The sequence below is a fragment of the Octodon degus genome, unplaced genomic scaffold, assembly GCF_000260255.1.
Source record: "Octodon degus isolate 3935 unplaced genomic scaffold, OctDeg1.0 scaffold00107, whole genome shotgun sequence".
Lineage (NCBI taxonomy): Eukaryota > Metazoa > Chordata > Mammalia > Rodentia > Octodontidae > Octodon > Octodon degus.
In genome coordinates, this window is record NW_004524683.1 from 1148025 (window position 1) to 1166894 (window position 18870).

An 18870-nucleotide genomic window follows, 5' to 3' on the forward strand; every position below is an offset into this window, starting at 1 on the left:
TTTTAAACACATAGTACTATAACAACAAAAAAGTGAAATATCTCAATAACTTTATATTACATGTTGAAATGATACTAATTTGTATATATTGGTTTAAATAAGAATTATTAAAATTTGTTTTACTTGCACATATGCGTGCAGATATGTGCATGTACGTGCATTGCTAGGAATGGAACCATAGCCTCAACCATGCTAGGCAAGCACTTTACCACTGAGTTACATCCCAATCCCAATCTTTGTTTTATATTTTTAGTGAGGTCACCAGTAAATGTGACCACTCTTTTCTACTGGACAGTGCTGATCTAGAGATAGACTTCTAAATCACCTAAAGTTTATTTCAGGGTAAATTTCATGATGAGGTTCCAAACACTGAAGAATTTTTTTTTTTTTAATGATTTTTTGAGTCAAGGTCTTGCTGTGTAATTCATGCTGGTCTTGAACTCATTAAACAGCCCAGGATGGGCTTGAACTTAGAGTGATTCTCCTGCCTCAGCCTCCCAAATGAGAGATTACAGGCTTGTGCTACCAAACTGAGATTACAGGCATGTGCTACAACACCCAGTCCATGAACAACTTTTTCTATTTGTATCAGGAATCTAACTCAGGACCTCATACTTGTCAGGCATGCAGTGCGCCACGGAGTTAAATCCTCAGCCTTAAACAATTAGTATAGGTCGAGTAGTATTAAATATTGTAGATACAAAAAAATAAGATATGCCTCTATACTTGATTTATAATTACTCAGAGTAAAAAAAAAGACATCCAATGATAACAAAACAAGATGTATGAGGCTGGCCAGATAGCTCAGTGGACTAAAGCGCCTGCTTAGGCAGAGTGCAGCAGCTGGGGTTCGATCCCTGGCATGCCCTGCCAGCCCCGCCCCCGGGGCATGCTGAGAATGCAATTGAGACTGGGCATGGTGGCGCGCGCCTGTAATCCCAGCACTTGGGAGGCTGAAAACAGGAGAATCACTATGAGTCTGATCTATGTAGTGAGATCCTATAGGCCCTGTACTAAACACATTAAAAAACAAACAAACAACAAACAAACAGGGGCCAGGAAGATGGTTCAGTGGAATAAGCGCTTCCCTGGCAAGCACAAGGGCCTGTGTTCAATACCCAGCTCCGCAAAAAAACCAAGATATATGATATATCAGTGTCAAGTACAATGTACCATGAAAGCAGAGAAAGGAAGTAATCCATTATAACTACAGATCTGGAGCAGACTGGACAGAGAAGATAATGATTAAGACCTTCAAAGATGATAAAAGAATTCAAAAATGGAGAAGGAAAGTAAGAGCAGCATCAAATGAACAAAGTCTTACAGATGTGAAGCCACATCACATTGTTACAAAACAGCAAGTAGTTCTAGATTGCTTGAACGTAAGGAAAGGAAAACCTGCAGCTATGTTTCCCTGATAAAGAAGAGAAGAAAATCGCTAATGAAGATGTAGATGTGAGGGACAAGGTAATGCATTTCTTCGGATATAAGTGTGCAAATGGGGAGACAAGAAATGAGGCTGGAAAGGTGAGTTGTGGCTACAACACAATGAAAGGTAAATAAAGTGCTCCAGCTGGGGGCCTCTGGACCTGAAGAAAAATACAGTGGCATCCTGGGTGTTTTTCTGGTCATGTATCCTACACCTAAAGTTGAAGCTACCCCCACAGAAACACTAATGAGCACAGACAAGTTCCAAAAACATGTGCTCACACTAGCCAAAGTACTGGGGAAGATACAGTAAGCAAGACTGGCCATTTTTGGACAATAAGTGCTCTACTTCAGGTAAATACCATAGAGGGGGAATATTTATGACCCCTGACTCCCATCTGCACCAGTAAATGCCAAGGGAGCCTACATTTCTGCCCTCACAAGGCTGTAACTGCTCCAGCCTCCCCACAAGGAGGCATTAGAGAAAAGAGCCAGGACTTTCGTCCCTACCAGCTGGTAAGACCCACCTTCACCCCTATGGTGTCAGTGGATGCCATCTGGGATGACCCAACTTTGACATCCACCCAGCAGTAATGAAGTCCTCCACTCTGCCTGTGGGGGTAATGCCACAGAAAGCCTGGTGAGAAGTCAGGACTTTGGCAGTTGCCCAGCAGTACTGAGATCACTTGCTCCCAACAGTGTCAGTGATGAGGAAATGGAAATGATGTACTCATTGCCCTCTCAGCTAGAGGTGTCCAGCCAGAGTACCAACTCCTACACGGTAGTATGCAATATGTCCAGGTTTCTATCAAAAATTACTCATCATACCAAGAATAAAATAAAAGATAACAAAGATGTCAACTGAGGTAAAGCAACTTTTTAAATTATTTGATGAAGATTTAAAAGCTTAGAGTCAGCTAGATAGCTCAGCAGACTAAAGTGTCTGCCCAGGGACTGGGGTTGATCCCCGGCCTACTGTGCTGAGACAGCAACTGAGACTGGCATGGTGCCACATGCCTGTAATCCCAGTACTTGGGAAGCTGAAAACAGGAGGATCACCATGAGTCCAATCTGTGTAGACAGACCTTTTAGACCCTGTACTAAATACATAAAAGATTTAAAAGCTCAATGATCAAAATGCAAATACATTTTCAAAAGTGAGCAATTATAAACATGGTTGAGACAAATGAAGATCAGAAAACTTTAGCAAGGAAATAAAAAACATATAGCATCATCAAATGAAAAGTTTACAACTGAAAAAGGTGATAATGCTTGGGCTTAAAATCAAATTGAGGGAATAGAAGAAGAAAAAAGTCAGTGGCAGGGCTGGTGAGATGGCTCAGTGGTCTAAAGCACCTACTTCAAACAAGCTTAGCAAAGCACAGGGACCGCGGTTCAATCCCCCAGCACCACATGCCAGCCAGCCCCGCCACCTGGTGGGCTGAGCTGGCCACACACACACACACACACACACACACACACACACACATTAAAAAAAAAAAGTCAGTGGCAAACAAGATAAAAGAAATAGCCAAATTTATACAACATGCACTATTGCATTCCCTCAAATAAAGACCCTAAATCATCTGTGTCATTGGAATCAACAAAGAAAGGAGAAAGAGGGCAGGCTTCAAGAAGTTCTTAAAGTAGTAATGCCCAAAAACTTTCCAAATTTGGCAAAACAAAGACTATACATTGAACAAGATGCATGAATGCCAAACAAAACAAACCCAAAGATAACAACTGAAAAACATGAAAACTAATATCAGAAAAATCTTGAAAGAAGCTGGAAAGAAAGGAGACCTCATTTATAAAGAAAAAAAATTTACTTTGAGGCAGTTGGGTTATGCCATCCATGCTGACCTTAAACTTGGATCCTCCTACCTCAACCTTCCAAGTAACTGGGATTGCAGGCTTGTACTACTGTGCTTGGCTCTTTTTCTACTTTATTATGAAAACTTTTCACAGAAAAATTTATGAAACAGCATTTCAAAGTTATAACCAGAATTGGCACCATGTTCTCTTGTACATTCTCAACAGAACCACCGTCCAAAATAACTCGGAATTGGCTTTGGTAAGGAGAGCAGGTCATCATGTTGGGAAAATACAAGTAGGGCAGCAAGTTACGTCCCATTTTCCTCAACAGAAGGCAGTTGAAGCAGAAGATTGGAAAATACATTTTGATCAAGCATACAGCATATCTAAAACATTATTCTTAAGGACAATTATTTAATTGCATTTACTTAAAAGGTGCTTTCATTATTTTGTCCATAATATAATAAGTATCCAATAAATGTTAACTGCTATTATTAGCTACCACTAACCATATTTCAAAAGAATAATTGAATCTGGCAAAGTTAAAATGTCAGTTAACACTTTTTTATATACTAGTTTTTAAGCTGAATATGCTCAGCAAAATCATTAGATTCAGATTAGAAAGAAATACTAGAAGCTGACAAGATAGCTCAGCGGACTAAGTGACTGCTTAGGCAAGCTCAGGGGCCAGGTTTGATCCCAAGCACCACATGCCTTGCTGGCCCCACCCCCAGACACACTGAGCTGGTCATTAAGACCAGGCGTGGTGGTGCACACCTGTAATTCCAGTGCTGGGGAGGCTGAAAACAGAAGGATTACTATGAGTCCCAGCTGCATAGTGAAACCCTGTACCAAATACATGAAATTTACCCTGGCTCCTATGGTGGATTGGAAAAATTCAAAGGGCTGACGGGCTTTCAGCAAACTAGTGAAAACCAAGGACTATAGAGGTCTTCTTTCCTAAATTATGAAAAAAAAAAAAAACCCACAATTATAGCCATATTTTCCCACACTCTTCCCTGGTATTTATTATCTACACATATGCTTAACAGCATTTTTCCTATACATACAAAGTAACATCAAAAGCATAAACCTTTACCTGGCGCACAGAGGCAGGGTTGGCTCAACTGTAAGTGCAGGAAGGCTGCGTGGCACAGTGAGAAGAATGTATAACCGCAACAGACAGACCTACACCCAAGCCATTCTCTAGCAGTGTGACTGGCAGGAAGTTACTGCTCTGAATCTGATCTTTTTTTTTTTTTTTTTTTTGGCAGAACCAGGGATTGAACTCAGATCCTTGCGTTTGCCAGTCAAGTGCTTATCCTACTGAGCCATCTCCCTGGCCCCTGAAGTTACTGCTCTGAACCTTTGTTTCTGTATCTGTGTATTAAGGGAGGTAATAATAGCTACATATGTAAAATGCCTGGCACAAAACAGGCAATCCACAAATGATAGCCATTATTATGGCCAAATTTTCATTCTATTTTATAGCTATGAACAAGTTTTATTCTCCACTTGTAAGAGTCTGAAAGATATAATAAAGGTGTATCTCTTTCAATTTAAAACACATAAAAATAGAGGACAATATACATTTCACAGATGATACTTCTCAATTTAGAATATGCTTTAGAAAATGCAAATGTTAAATTAGCCATGGTTTCCCCTTTTAAAGGGTATAAGGAGAAACTAGTTTTTCCATGATAGTATTAATTCTCCCACTGTCAAATAAAAGATATTTTATACCTAAAGACTTCTAAATGAGTATTTGGTAATGATAGAAGTCATTTTTGACAAGAATGGCTTCTCAAAAAAAAAAAAAAACAAGTTTCCTCAGATTACAAAACAAAATGCTTATTCTATATTACACTGTAAGAGGCTGGACAGATAAAAATTAATGAACTCCTTTTCCTGGAATCAAGTTCATCTGGTCTTTTCTATTATTTCTAAGAAGATAATTAAATGCCCAAAGCAGTACTTCAAAGTCTAGTACCAATTAACTCACATAATTTTTGCTTCCTGCTTTTTTTAATGTCTTACCATGAACAGCCATGGTCTGAAGCAGTCGATCAGCCACCTCTTGTGGAAATACCCCAGGTTCCTGCAGACACAACGTTCCATCTTGCCTTGCTGAGCAGAATTTCTCAAGGTGAGTGGTCAGGAAACTCAAGCAGATATCAAGTAAGGAATTCGGAGACGCCTCCTCCTTGGAGTCCAGCAAGAACCATGAAGGGAACACAAAGGAGCAAGTCAGTTTCCAAAAAAGCAGAGAAAAAAACATTCATTTAGTCAGCCAGTAAGAAAGTGATAGACAACAGACGCTGCTAAACAGTGATGTTTGAGCTCTATTCTTGGAAGGAAAAGAAATACCAAAACAAGACATCTACACACAGTCTGCTAAGTACCTGTAATACAGGACAAAAAAACTGTACTGTGTACCATGTAAGCATGCAGGAGGCTCTAACCATCAGGAGTGGTCAGGGAAGGTCTGAGAGGCATAGCAAATTAACCCTCCATAACTATCGCTCATGATTCCCTCCTACTCAGATCTTCAGTGGACACCCATGGGCTTGAAGACAAAAGATAAAATTCCTGGATACATATACCAACTTCTTAGAAAATTTAACTCTAATTTACTTTCCAATTCAATCTCCTACAAAATTCATATGACAACATGATTATTCAAATTTCACAAATTTATTTGGGTAAAAGAGTTTAGTTTAGTTGCTATCCTCAAAAAAGAAGTTATTTGGCCAGGCATGGAGATACATCCTTGTAATTACAGCACTTAGGAGACTAAAGCAGGAGGATTGCAGGACCCTGTCTCAAAAGAAAAAATAGAAAAAACAGATGCTAGGGATATAGCTCAGAGGCACAGTGCCTGCCTGGCAAGCGTGAGGTTGAGTTCAATTCCCAGCACAAAAAAAAAAAAAAAAAAAAAAAAAAAGAAGCAAGCAAGCAAAACAAAAAAGAGAGCAGGGAATACAGCTCAGTGCAAAAGCCTAGAGTTCAAGCCCCCCACCCCAAAACAGGAGGGGGAGACAGGAGGAAGGAGAAGAGAGGGGGAGAAAAAGGAGGAGTATTTAATCTAGTCATTTCAGTCTAAGAAATAAAAAAAAATTAATAAACGGGCAATGATTTAAGTGTCTATTATAAACATTTTAAATGTTCCTATTAATTTTCAATTGTGCTCTGTATGACTACCCTGAGCATTTTATAAGAATTTTCCAGCTGGGGAAATAGCTCAGAGGCTTAAGCACCTGCCTGGCAAGCACAGGCCCTGAGTTCTATCCCTGGTACCAAAAAACAAAAAAAAATTTTTCCCATTATTTCATTTATTCCTCACCTTTACTTTGTTTCATACCTTGCACTTGCCCGGCAGGTGCTTATGCCACTGAGCTATTTCCCCGGGCCCCTCACACTTACTTTAAAAAGTAGTAGCATATTATCTTCATTTTCTTATAACAGAATAGGCTCAGGAATGAGCTCTCACCATTTTTTTGTTCGTTCGTTTTTTGAAAATTTTTAATTTTTTTAATTTATTTTTTATTCATTTTAATGAGAAAAAGAGATAAAATAGCAATGAACAGTTTCAAAAACAGGTTAGTAGGACAGTTACAATAACTAATACATTGTATATTGTTGTCTTCGTAGTAGTCATTCAGAGGACAAGATATAGACATGAAATGTCGTCTAAACACTATTAATACAAACTTTTCTTCTCATTGATTTTTTTTCTTTTTCTTTTTCTTTTCTTTTTTTTTTTTTTTTGCGGAACCAGGGATTGAACTCAGGGCCTTGGGCTTGCCAGGGAAGCACTTATTCCACTGAGCCATCTGCCTGGTCCCTTTTCTTCTCATTGAACTAAGAGAAAGTAGCTGTATATCTACCCTAACTATCTTGTATACACATATACTATATATATTTTTTCAATACAAAATGGTCCTTTATTATATCCCTCTTTTTTGTTTTGTTTTGTCAGAGATGGATGTTCCATTGCTGTTAGAGAAGTTGTATTTGGAGAAGTCTTTAAAGGGTCTTTCATACTTGATGCCAGTCCAAATATTATAGCTACTTGAATTCAGAAAAATAACCCAATATAGTCCAATAGTCTATAATAGTAGTGAGTTACCAGCACAACTATTGTCCAAAGTTGTTGACTTGAGCCTTTTACAGCTCAGCATATTAATATAGCTTTACTTTTTACACTTTGTGGTTACACTTTTCTGCTGGATGGTTAAGACCAAGTTAAAGCAAGACCTAAATAACTAAAAATGTAACTTTTGTTGTCTGATAGGTCAGTCAAATCCCCTCAGGATTTACCCTGGAACCATGTACATACAGCATACAGCACCTTGTGGATCTTCTGTCAGTGTCAGCCATCTGGATGGGTCATGGCCATTGCTTGACCAATTTGCTCTCTGTGAAAGCCTGAGAGAATTTTTTCTCTCTAGGTGACTCTCCTTAGGCACACTCTACATCATTGATCACTTTCCTCAATGGCCCCATAATCTCCTTGATCAGAAAATCTGGGACACCACTGAGTTACAGTGTCACTGCAGAATTCTCGAATGTCCTGAGTCCTCACTGATCTTGAAGGGCTAGGGCAAAAATATTGGCACTTACCCTTTTACATGTAATATACAGTAAGTGACAAAACAGGAGCTGATCCAGGAGCACAACTATTACCCCACTATGTAGAATACGTGACTTGTTTTTTTTTGTTTTTGTTTTTGTTTTGTTTTTTGTTTTGGGGTTTGCGTTTGCTTTTTTGAGACAGGGTCTTGCTATGTAGCCCAGGCTGGCCCTGAACTCACTATTTGCCATGCTGATCTCAATCTTGCAGAGCCTCCTGAGTGCTGGGATTACAAGTGTGCAACATGACTCCTGGCTACATATGTGTCACCCTAATGGCTGAGCAATGTGCAACCATTGCAATTTTTTGTTTCTATATACTTATTTTTATTTATTTATTTATTTGTGTGTGTGTGTGTGTGTGTGTGTGGCCAGCTCAGCTCACCAGGGGGCGGGGCTGGCTGGCATGTGGTGCTGAGGGATTGAACCGCGGTCCCTGTGCTTTGCTAAGCTTGTTCTGAGTAGGTGCTTTAGACCACTGAGCCATCTCACCAGCCCCTTCTATATACTTATATGTATTTCTTTTTTTTTTTTTTTCTTTTCAGTACCAGGGATAGAACTCAGGGCCTTGTGCTTGCCAGGCAAGCACTTATGCCACTAAGCTCTTTCTCCCGCTGTATTTCTATTACACTATATTAATCACATAGAAACATATTTAGAATACATGATTAAAAATAATTTATCAGGGGCCAGGGAGATGTCTCATTAAAATAAGCAGTTGCCTGGAGTTCAATCCTCAGTTCCACCAAAAAAATAAAATATAATAATAATAATAATAATTTATCAAACTTCCTTAAACTGAGGAAGGTTACCTACCAAAAAACCAGTTATTCAATAATAAAGTCCTAATGTTTTCCCCCTAAAATCAGAACAAGGTAAGGATGTCTGCTGCCACCACTTCTATTCAACGTTTTACTAAGTTTTCTAGTCAGCACAATTAGGTAACAAAACAAACAAAATGTATACGTATTGGAAAAGAAGGAGTAAAAAGAAGTCTGAGACAGAAAATACAAATAAGTTTTTTAGAGACTATCAGAGCTATTTAAAAAATGAGCTCACAAGACTGCAATATTAAAAACACTATTCCTTTTTTTTTTTCCAGAAAATGGTAAGCTGGTCCTAAAATATTCATTATGGAAATACAAGAGACTTAGTATAGCCAGAAAAAATTAGGAAAGAAGAACAAAGCTGAAGGACTCATACTTGCAAAGTTGGAAGACTAACACTCAAAACATATTATAAAAATATATTACGAATCAGTGTGAGCCAGGCATGATCATGCACACCTATAATTCCAGCACTTAGCAGGCTGAGTCAGGAGGATCAAGACTTGGAGGCCAACTTGAACTACACAGTGGGACCCTGTCTAAAAAAACAAATGAACAAAAACAAAAAAACAGAAGTCAGGCTAGGGATTTAGCTCAGCAGCACAGCTCCTGCATGGCAAGCACAAGTCATGAGTTCAATTCCCGGTACCAAAAAAAAAAAAAAAAAAAAAAAAAAAAAAAAAAAAAAAAAAACCAAAAAGTGGCACTAGTAGAAGGACAGAAAGAAATCAATGGAAGAGAATTCATAGTCCAGAAATAAGCTCTTACACTCTGATTCAAAGACTGTTCTTTTCTTTTGTGTACTGGAGGTTGAATTCAGGGTCTTGTGCATGTTAGGCAAGTGATCTCCCATTGAGCTACATCCCCAGCCCCTCCAATGATCTTTCTTTTTTTTTTCCCCATAATTTTATTGAGAAACAAATAGCAATGAGACAGTTTCAAACCAAATTGGTAGGACAGTTTCAATAATTAACACATTGCATACATTCTTCCTAGTGGTTAATTGCTATACAAGATGCAGACATGATATCCTATTTACAAATACCATTAGAACAAATCCCTCTATTCATTAAGAGAATGTAACTATGTATCTATGGTAACCACTTTGAATACACAGATACAAAAGAGACATTCATCTGTATACCCTTTTATTGTTAAGTTCCATTATTTGAATATTATAAGTGCATAAACTCAGCAAAATATTCTAAAAGAGTCCAGTAGCCCATAATAGTATTAGGTCTTCCACTTCACTGGTAATGTCAGAAATTGTTGACCTGAGTCCCCCACAGCTCAACATAACAGCATGGTTTTACTTCTTATATTTCGTTTTTATACTTTTCTGCTGGATGGTTAAGACCAAGGTAAGCAGGAACTATGCAACAAGAATTGTAGCTTTTGGGTCTGATAAGGTCAGTGAAATCCCCTCAGGATTTATCCTGAGATCCTCTATCTCAGATTTTTTTTTTTAATGTATCAGGTATTTAATTAGGTTCTTACTAAGAAATTTAGAACACTAATTTATGAGGATAAATTGCATTTGTCAGAGCAAAAACAGATCGCAGGTAGCCCCGGAGCTGAGGAACACCTTTGATTTTTGCCAAAATCTGTGAGTCCACCGCTTTCTGATCCACCTTGTGCTGCTCTGAAATCTGGTATCTCTCTTTCTCGGTGTCGAAGATCTCGCTCTCCTGGTGTCTGGGCTTCCGCAGCTTCTTCTTAAAGTAAGCATCAGTGAGGTGTTTGGGGATTTTCACTTTGCTGATGTCAATTGCTGTAGAGGTGGCAATGACAAATTTCTGGTGTGTTCTTTATAGAGGAACACGATTAAGGCTCAGAGGCCCAGTCACAAGTAGCAAGCCACTGTCCAGCTGCTTCAGGAAGACCACTCTCTTGCCTCTGTGATGCCCAGTGAGGATGATCAAGATGGTGCCAGAGTGATGCTAGCTTGAAGTTTCTGCACATGCTGACTGAAGGGTTTCTTGCTATGGCTCAAGAGCTTTCGGGACACATCTTCAGTAAGGTAGTACCCAGGCATTTTTCGAAGGTTAACCACCCGGCTACCTCCATTCTTGTTCCCACCGACCGGTTTTGTGATGGTAGCAAGAACTTTCTCCTTCTTTTTCTTCTCAACCTTTGATTTAGCAGGTGTGTACTTTCTCTTGTACAAAGCCTTTCTGGAATACATGGCAGATCGGGAGTATCTACCAATTCCTCTAACCAGGACAGGATTTCGGCTGCAGTGGGGCTGCCCCTTCTTGGATTTTTCTGCCTTCTTCACGTTACCCTTTTTACCAGGACCACTGGCAGAAGCCTTCTGGGCTTCAGGTTTCTTCTCTTTAGTGTCTAGCTTCTCAGTTTTTTCACCCGCCATCTTGCAAGATGGGAAAGAACTCTATCTCAGATTGTAGATCCTTTGTCAGTGTCAGCCATGTGGATGAGTCACGGCCATTGCTTGGCCAATGTGCTCTCTGTGAAAGCCTGAGAAAATGTTTTCTCTCCATGTGACTCTCCTTAGGCACACTCTACATCATTGATCTCCAATGATTTTTCAACAAGGGTGTCAGACAATGCCCTGGGCTAAAAAAAAAATGGCAAGTAATGCTGGGACAATTGGAATCCACATAAAGGAGAATGAGGAGTCCTACTTTATATTATATACTACAAATCTTACCTCACAATGGATCTGTGAGAACTAAAACTATTAAACCCAGAGGAAAACAGGTACAAATCTTATTGACTTCAAATTAGTAAATGGTTTATTAAATATGACACCAAGTATACATACAACTAAAGAAAAAACGTATGTTAGACCTCATGAAAATTCAAAACAACTCTCACTCAAAGAATACAATAAAGTCAAAATGACAACTCAAAGAATGAAAGAAGATATCTGTGAGTGACTTATCTAATAAGGAACTTGTGTCCAGACTATTTAAAGAACTCTTAAAACCTGGCATAGTGGTGCATGTAATGCCAGCACTCTGAGAAGCTGAGGCAGGAGGATTGAAAGTTCAAGCCCTGGGGCCGGGGAGATGGCTCAGTGGAAGAAGCGCTTCCCTGGCAAGCGCAAGGGCCTGAGTTCTATCCTGGGTTCTGCCAAAAAAAAAAAAAAAAAAGAAAGAAAGAAAAAGAAAAAAAGAAAGTTTAAGTTCAGCCTGGGAAATTTGCCAGACCTTGCCAATCAATCAATCAATCAATCAATCAATCAATCAATCAACCAACCAACAGGATTGAGGATGTTACCACAGTGTGAAGTTGTTGGGTTCCATCCTAATACCACAGAGGTGTCTCTTACAAAATTAGTTATAAAAAGATTAAACTAAGCAGGGCACACACCTGTAATCCCACTACTTGGGAGGTTGAGGCAGGAGGATTCTGCAAGTTCAAAGCCAGCCTGACCTACATAGTAACAACCCTGCCTTAAAAATAAACAAAGACAAACTAATTAAAAATAGAGGTCTAACTAGTTACTGCTCTAAAGAAGTACAAATGGAGTTGGGGAGATAGCTCAGTGGTCTAAGCGCCTGCCTGGCAAGAACAAGGACCTGAGTTTGATCCCTGTTACCACATGCTGTGCCACCTAGGGGTGCGCCATGCCTGCATAGTGAGACCCTGTACCAAATACATACATAAATAAAAGATTTAAACAATTTCTTAAAAAATAAATTAAATAAAGAAGTACAAATGACCAGTGAAAAGATGCCCAACATCATTTAGCACCAGGAAAATGAAAATCAAAATCTCAATGAACAGCCAGGCACAGTGGTGCACACCTGTAATCCCAGTACTCAGAAGCAGGAGGATTGCCTTGAGTTCATGGTCAGTCTGGGCTATATTAGTGAGTTCAAGACTAGTCTAAATTACAGAGACCCTGTCTCAAAAAAAAAAAAAAAAACAATGAGCTACCACTGCACACTCACTAGAATAGTTGTAACCAAAATCATGGCCAATAACAACAGTTGTAAAATATGTCTTGGAAAACAGGTAGGCAGTCCATCAAAATACTTAAAACACAGAACCATATGACTCAGCAGTTTTATGGCTAGGTATAAACTCAAGAGAAATAAAGCTATGCCTGCATAAAAATTTGTACATGAACATTTGCAGAAACACTATTCATAATAGCTAAAGACAAAAAAAGTGGTCCAAGCTGTTTTTACTCACAACACTACTACCACCACAAGTGTGGGGTTTCTTTTAACACTGAAGACTTCTGATCTCATTGGGTGTCACAGTTTACTTAAGTTCTAACACTAGCGGTAACTGGCGTAGACTCACAGTTAGCGGCCCAGCCCCACAGAATGCCCACACTCCAACACCAGCCAGAGACCCCAGTTCCCACTGGTACTCAAGCTATGAACTGGGGGTTTCCATGAGTCCCCTGCAGAGGGCTCCAGTTGAGTTATTTGCTAAAATGGCTCACAGAATTGAGAAGGCACCTTACTTTTTCCTAACCTCCAGGAAGGGAGGGGTGTTAAAGTGTGAGCTACAGGTCTGGGTTAATGATTTAATCAATCCTGCATCATTTGTATCTGTAAAAATATCTAAAGTGTGGCATTTGGAGGCGTCCAGGTTCCTGAGAGCACAGAGGAGCTGGGAGGGCAGATGGCAGGGGAGCTATAGAAGCCTCAGGTGCCAGCTCTGAACTCTGTTCTATCATCTCTTCTAACCAGTTTTTTATTAGGGTCTTTTAAAATATCCTGTTTGGGCTGCGGAGATAGTTCAGCAGTCTAAGTGCTTGCCTGGCAAGCTCAAGGACCATGGTTCAATTCTTGGTACTGCACGCCCTGCCAGCCCCAGGCTCCCGGACTTGCCATGCCTGGTAGCACACGCCTATAATCCCAACACTGGGGAGACTGAGACAGGAGGGTCACTATGAGTCTGAGCTGTGTAGTGAGACTCTGTACGAAATAAAGGATTTTTTTTTAATATTTAAAAAAAAAAAACCCTCTGTAATCACCTGCAGTACTCAGTGGCTTCTGACCCAAGAGAAGATACTTATGTGCCAAGTTCCAGAGCTGGCTATTGCTCAGGACTGATGCTGCCCTGTACCCACCTGCCCAACACTGAGCTAATATTACCATAAAAGATGCACCAGAAACTGTCTCTTGGCAGGGCCAGGCAGGAGCATCACCAGCACTGACTTCCCAGGTTCCCACCTGCTGCACACGAAACCCTTCTCCCATTACTCCCTCTCTTCAGTTACTGGCTCTTTGGGTGGCAGAACCAGACCTTTGGCACTAACACAGTGTCTGGGAGCCCACAGATAGTACAGGGCAGAGTTAGGGTTATTCAGACCAGAAAGTCTGCCTTCTGAGCCTGTGTCCTTAGCTACAACAGTACAGTGTGTATGTGTGGGAGGGCTGAACCCAAGGCCTCCTGCTCTACCATTAAGTGGCATTCCCCAGCTCTTTTTATTTTGAGACAAGGTGTCACTAATCTGCTGAGCCTGGCCTCAACTAGATCTTCCTGCTTCAGCCTCCCAAGTAGTTCAGATTACAGGTCTGTACCACCACATCTATCACAAAATACAACCCTTTTAAACTTTATATATAAATTCTAATAGTCATCCGTTGGTGTGGGGTGCTGCTTCCAAGAGGCACAGGGATATAAAAATCCAAGGATATTCAAATTTCTTATATAAAGTAGTATAGTATTTTCCTATAGCTCCACACATCTCCCACGCATTAAAATCATGTCTAGATTATTTATTTATTTATTTATTTATTTATTTATTTAGTGGTACCAGGGATTGAACTCAGGACCTTGTGCTTGCCAGGGAGGTGCTTATGCTACTGAGCTATCTCCTGGCCTCTAGATTATAGTATAGTGGGCTGGTGAGATGGCTCAGTGGTCTAAAGCACCTACTTAGAACAAGCTTAGCAAAGCACAGAGACCGCGGTTCAATCCCCCAGCACCACATGCCAGCCAGCCCCGCCCCCTGGTGGGCTGAGCTGGCCACACACACACACACACACACACACACATAAATAATTTTTTTTAAAAAAAAAGATTATAGTATAGTACCTAGTACAATGTAAATGCTATATATGTTGAACTGTATTGTTCAGGAAATAATGACAAGGAAAAAAAAGTCTCCGCACGCTCACTATAGATGAGAGGTTCCTTCTGCCACATTGGGGATTAATAAACCCTCACTCTTATGCATCCAGGCAAGAACTCCTCCATTTAGCTTCCTCTCAGCTGTTTTCTGAATATTTTCAATCCCAGGTTGATTGAATACATGGTATTATGGTTCTGATCTCAAGTGTTGAAGGTGGTTGGATGCTGGTGGGTGACTGGGACTGTGGCTCCTTGAGCTGCTGAGGAGGCCACAGTCACCAGGGGACTGACCTGTAGGGTGCACCCCCTTCCCCAGCCCTCTTCCCTCCCTGCTGCATAGCTACCAGGATGTCAGCAGTTTCCCTCTGCTCAGGCCCTTCCACTGGCCAAGAATGCACCCTTCTAACAACAGTGACCCCATGTGGCTGGTGTTTGGGTCAGTGATGAGAAAGTGACCAGGACACACAGACACAGACCTCAAGGACACCAAGGGGTGACTGTACTTAGGTCCCATTATAAAAATATTTTAAGGGGCCAGGGAGATAGCTGAGTAGAATAGGTGCTTGCCTGGCAAACACAAGGACCTGAGTTCAATCCCTGGTTCCACAAAAAAAAAAAAAAAAAAAAAAAAAAAAAAAAAAAAATTTAAAAGCCTAGAAGTATAGCTCAGCTGTATGTCATCTGCCTAATACCCACAAGGTCCTGGGTTCAATCCTAGCACCCCCCAATACACATACACAAAAGTTGTTCACCCCTTGATCTCCTCCCCCCCAAGCTCCCCTATTCTCATCCTCTAAGATAGTCTTTATATTCTCAGAAGGTATTATCTTCTAGCTTTATCCCCTCAAAGTCTCACAGCACAAAAACTGTGGGTAGCGAAGGTAGTCTTGGTCATTTTTGAAAAAGAGAATTTATAGGATAAAAACTATACCTTACCAAAAAAACAAAAACAAAAAACTATACCTTACATCTGGGTTGGCCAAATGGAGTAGAAGTCCTTACAATTAATTAAAAAGAATTTTCCAGTACAGTACTTCCTAGAAATCATTTAATCTTTGAATAGTGCAGATTATCTCATTATCCAACTTCCGGGGTTTTTTTTTAGGAGCTTTGTTTTAAACTTTGCCTGAGCTGAATTTTTTTTTTTTAAACTTCTTAACTTTTTGAGAAATCTAAAATGTTTTCCACAGCAGCTGCACCAATTTACACTTTCACCAGCAATGCAGGAGAGTTCCAATTTCTCTAATTTATTTTTGGTCCAGGGGAGACAGCCATCATAGTGAGTATGAAATGGTATCTAACTGTTTGGTTTTTTTTGTTTTTGAGACAGTGTCTCACTATGCAGTTCAGGGGGGCCTCCTGCTCACTTTTGTAGCCTCCAGGCTGGTCTCAAACTTGCAGCGATCCTCCTGTCTCAACCTTCCAAGTGCTGGGATTACATGGGTACACCACCACATCGGGTTCCACCAGCATGGCCAGAGTTCTGGAGCCAGCACTTGGGACTCGAACTTGGGACCTTGTGCTTGCCAGGTAGGTGCTTATGCCTCTGTGCTATTTTCCCAAGCCCCTCACTGTAGTTTTGATTTGCATTTTCCTAATTATGATGAGGATGTCTTCATGTGCTTTTTGGTTATTTGTATATCTTCTTTGGAAACAGTCTATTCATGTCCTTTGGCCATTCCTGAATTAGGTTTTTTTACTTGTTAGATTGTAGGAGTTCTTTACATACACTGGATATTAACCTTTTATCAGAATATGATTTGCAAATATTTTCTCCCATTCTGTGGGCTGTCTGTTCATTCTCTTGATGGTGTCCTCTGAAGCACAGTATTTCTTAATTTTTTAGAATTTTTATTTATTTGGTAAAGTCTCCTACACAGCTCAGACTTGTAGTGATCCTCCTGCCTCAGCCTCCCCAGCACTGGGATTACAGGTGTACACCACCACAGTTCCAGGATGGCACAGCATATGGCAGCTTAGATCGAACTAAGGTTCTTGTGCTTGCCAAGGCAGGTGCTTAAACTGCTGAGCTATCTCCCCAGGCCTGTTTTTTAAATTTTGAAGTCTAGGGTTATCTATTTATTTTTCTTTTATTACCTGTCATTTCAGTGTCATACTTAGGCAGTCACTGCAAAATTCAAGGCCATAAAAGTGTCCCATTTTCTTTTAAGAATTTTATATGACCACACATTCTTGCTTCTGTCTCTCCATGACGTTTCACCCCAAGTAAAGCTAGGACCATCCAGGTATAGGACACAGGTCTTGAGCAAGTGCACACTACCCACAGCCTGCAGCATGGGGTGCACTGTGAGTAGGTGGCGTTGGCCCTGAGCTGAAATTATTGAAGAATCAACTGTAAACTAAGTATGCTGTTACACACGTATAATCCTAACATTCTAGGAGGCTGAGGTAGGAGATCAAAGTTGACACCCTTAGTAAGACCTTGGCAAGGGCAACTTAACTGACATTAGCAAGACTTTGCCTCAAAGGGGCAAAGGGGAATCTAGCTCAATATGAAGGCCCTGGGTTCAATCCCCAATGTGTCAAGAAAGAAGGAGAAGGAGGAGGAGGAGACCAAAGTTTTAGATACTTCGCTTTCAATTCTGTTGCTGCTACTTAAGGAAGGGAGCTCTTCTCAATACTTCTGCACTCGCTTAAATTATGATTCAGTAAATCACAACCAGCAGTGTAAGTCCTGGAGTAGATTTTGTTTGTTTTCTGAGACAGGGTCTGGCTGTGTAGCCCAGACTGGCCTCAATCCTCCTGACTCAGCCTGCCTCAGCCTTCCCCTCCTGCTTCCACCTCCCAAGTGCTGGGACTATAGATGTACACCACCATGCCTGGCTCCCTCCTACCCTTGATTTCATTCTCCACAGTTTCAGTTCCTTGCAGATCACCACAGCCTGAAAATATTAATTCATCGTGGGCTTTTTGCTGCTTTCTTATTTATGTACTTTTTTGTGGTGCTAGGTTTCAAATGCAGGGCCTTGCACTGGCTAGGCAAGTGCTCCACTCCATAGCTATACTGTACTCCCAGCTCCTTGTTTTGACTCAAGAGATTGCTCATACTCACACTTTATTTATAGTATGCTATTATAATTGTTCTAGCTCATTACTGTCTAGTATTGTTAATTTCTCTATCTTCTTGAGACAGGATCTCACCATGCAGTTCAGATTGGCACTGAACTTACTTTGCAGCCCTGGCAGACCACGAACTTGTAGGGATCCTCCTGCCTCAACCTCTCACATGCTGTGATTACAGGTGTGCACCACCATGCCCAGCAATATTGTCAATTTCATACTGTGCCTAATTTATAAATTAAACTTCATCATAGGTACATACATAAATAAATTTAAAAAACAGAATTTATAGGGCTTTGTGCTATCTATAGTGTCAGGCATCCATTGAGAATGTTCTTCAACATACTCCCCCCACCCCCTTACAGAGTCCTACTGGAGGCAAATATCAAGTGAATTTTTTAAATTCCTGTTTATAATACTTGTCATTTCAGATAAATCCTCTCCCAGCCCTACAGCAATTTTACTTTATTCACCTCTTAAAAATCAAATTTAGAGCTGGGCTTGGTGGGAAATGCCTGTAAACCCAGCACGTGGGGGGCTGCACCAGGAGGACTGCTATGACTTCGAGGCCAGCAGGGCTACAAAGTGAGTTCAAGGTCAGCCTGAACCTTAGGGTGAGACTGTGTCTTAAAAAAAAAAAAAAAAAAAAAAAAAAAAAAAAAAAAAGGAAAGAAAAAAGGCCTTGATTATTCTTTGATAATAAATTAAATTGCAGGATATTTTTAGCAACATATCAACAACAATGAAACTCTGACAACCCCTTTTTAGAAAGAATATTGGAAACTGGGTGTGGTGATACAGACCTGTAATCCCAGCACTTGGGAGGCTGAGGTAGGAGGACCATTGCAAGTTTGAGAGCAGCCTGGGCTACAAAGAGAGTTCAAAGCTAGCCTAAACTGCATAGTGAAAACCTGTTTCAGGGCTGGGAAGATAGCTCAGTGGAATAAGTGCCTGCCTAGCAAGAGCAGGGTTCTGAGTTCAATCCCTGGTACCACCCCCCCCCCAAAAAAAAAAAGAAAGAAAG

At 40.5% G+C, this 18870-nt stretch overlaps 1 protein-coding gene across 2 annotated transcripts in view; it reads right to left on the reverse strand.

Annotated features, from left to right (window-relative positions):
* Window positions 1–18870, reverse strand: part of Zyg11b (zyg-11 family member B, cell cycle regulator) — a 102204-nt gene that overhangs the window by 61657 nt on the left and 21677 nt on the right. For both annotated transcript variants that reach the window (XM_004639109.2, XM_023724233.1), the window contains exon 2: window positions 5281–5446. In XM_004639109.2, the coding sequence (XP_004639166.1) occupies window positions 5281–5446 (166 nt within the window). The remainder of the gene's footprint in view (window positions 1–5280; window positions 5447–18870) is intronic.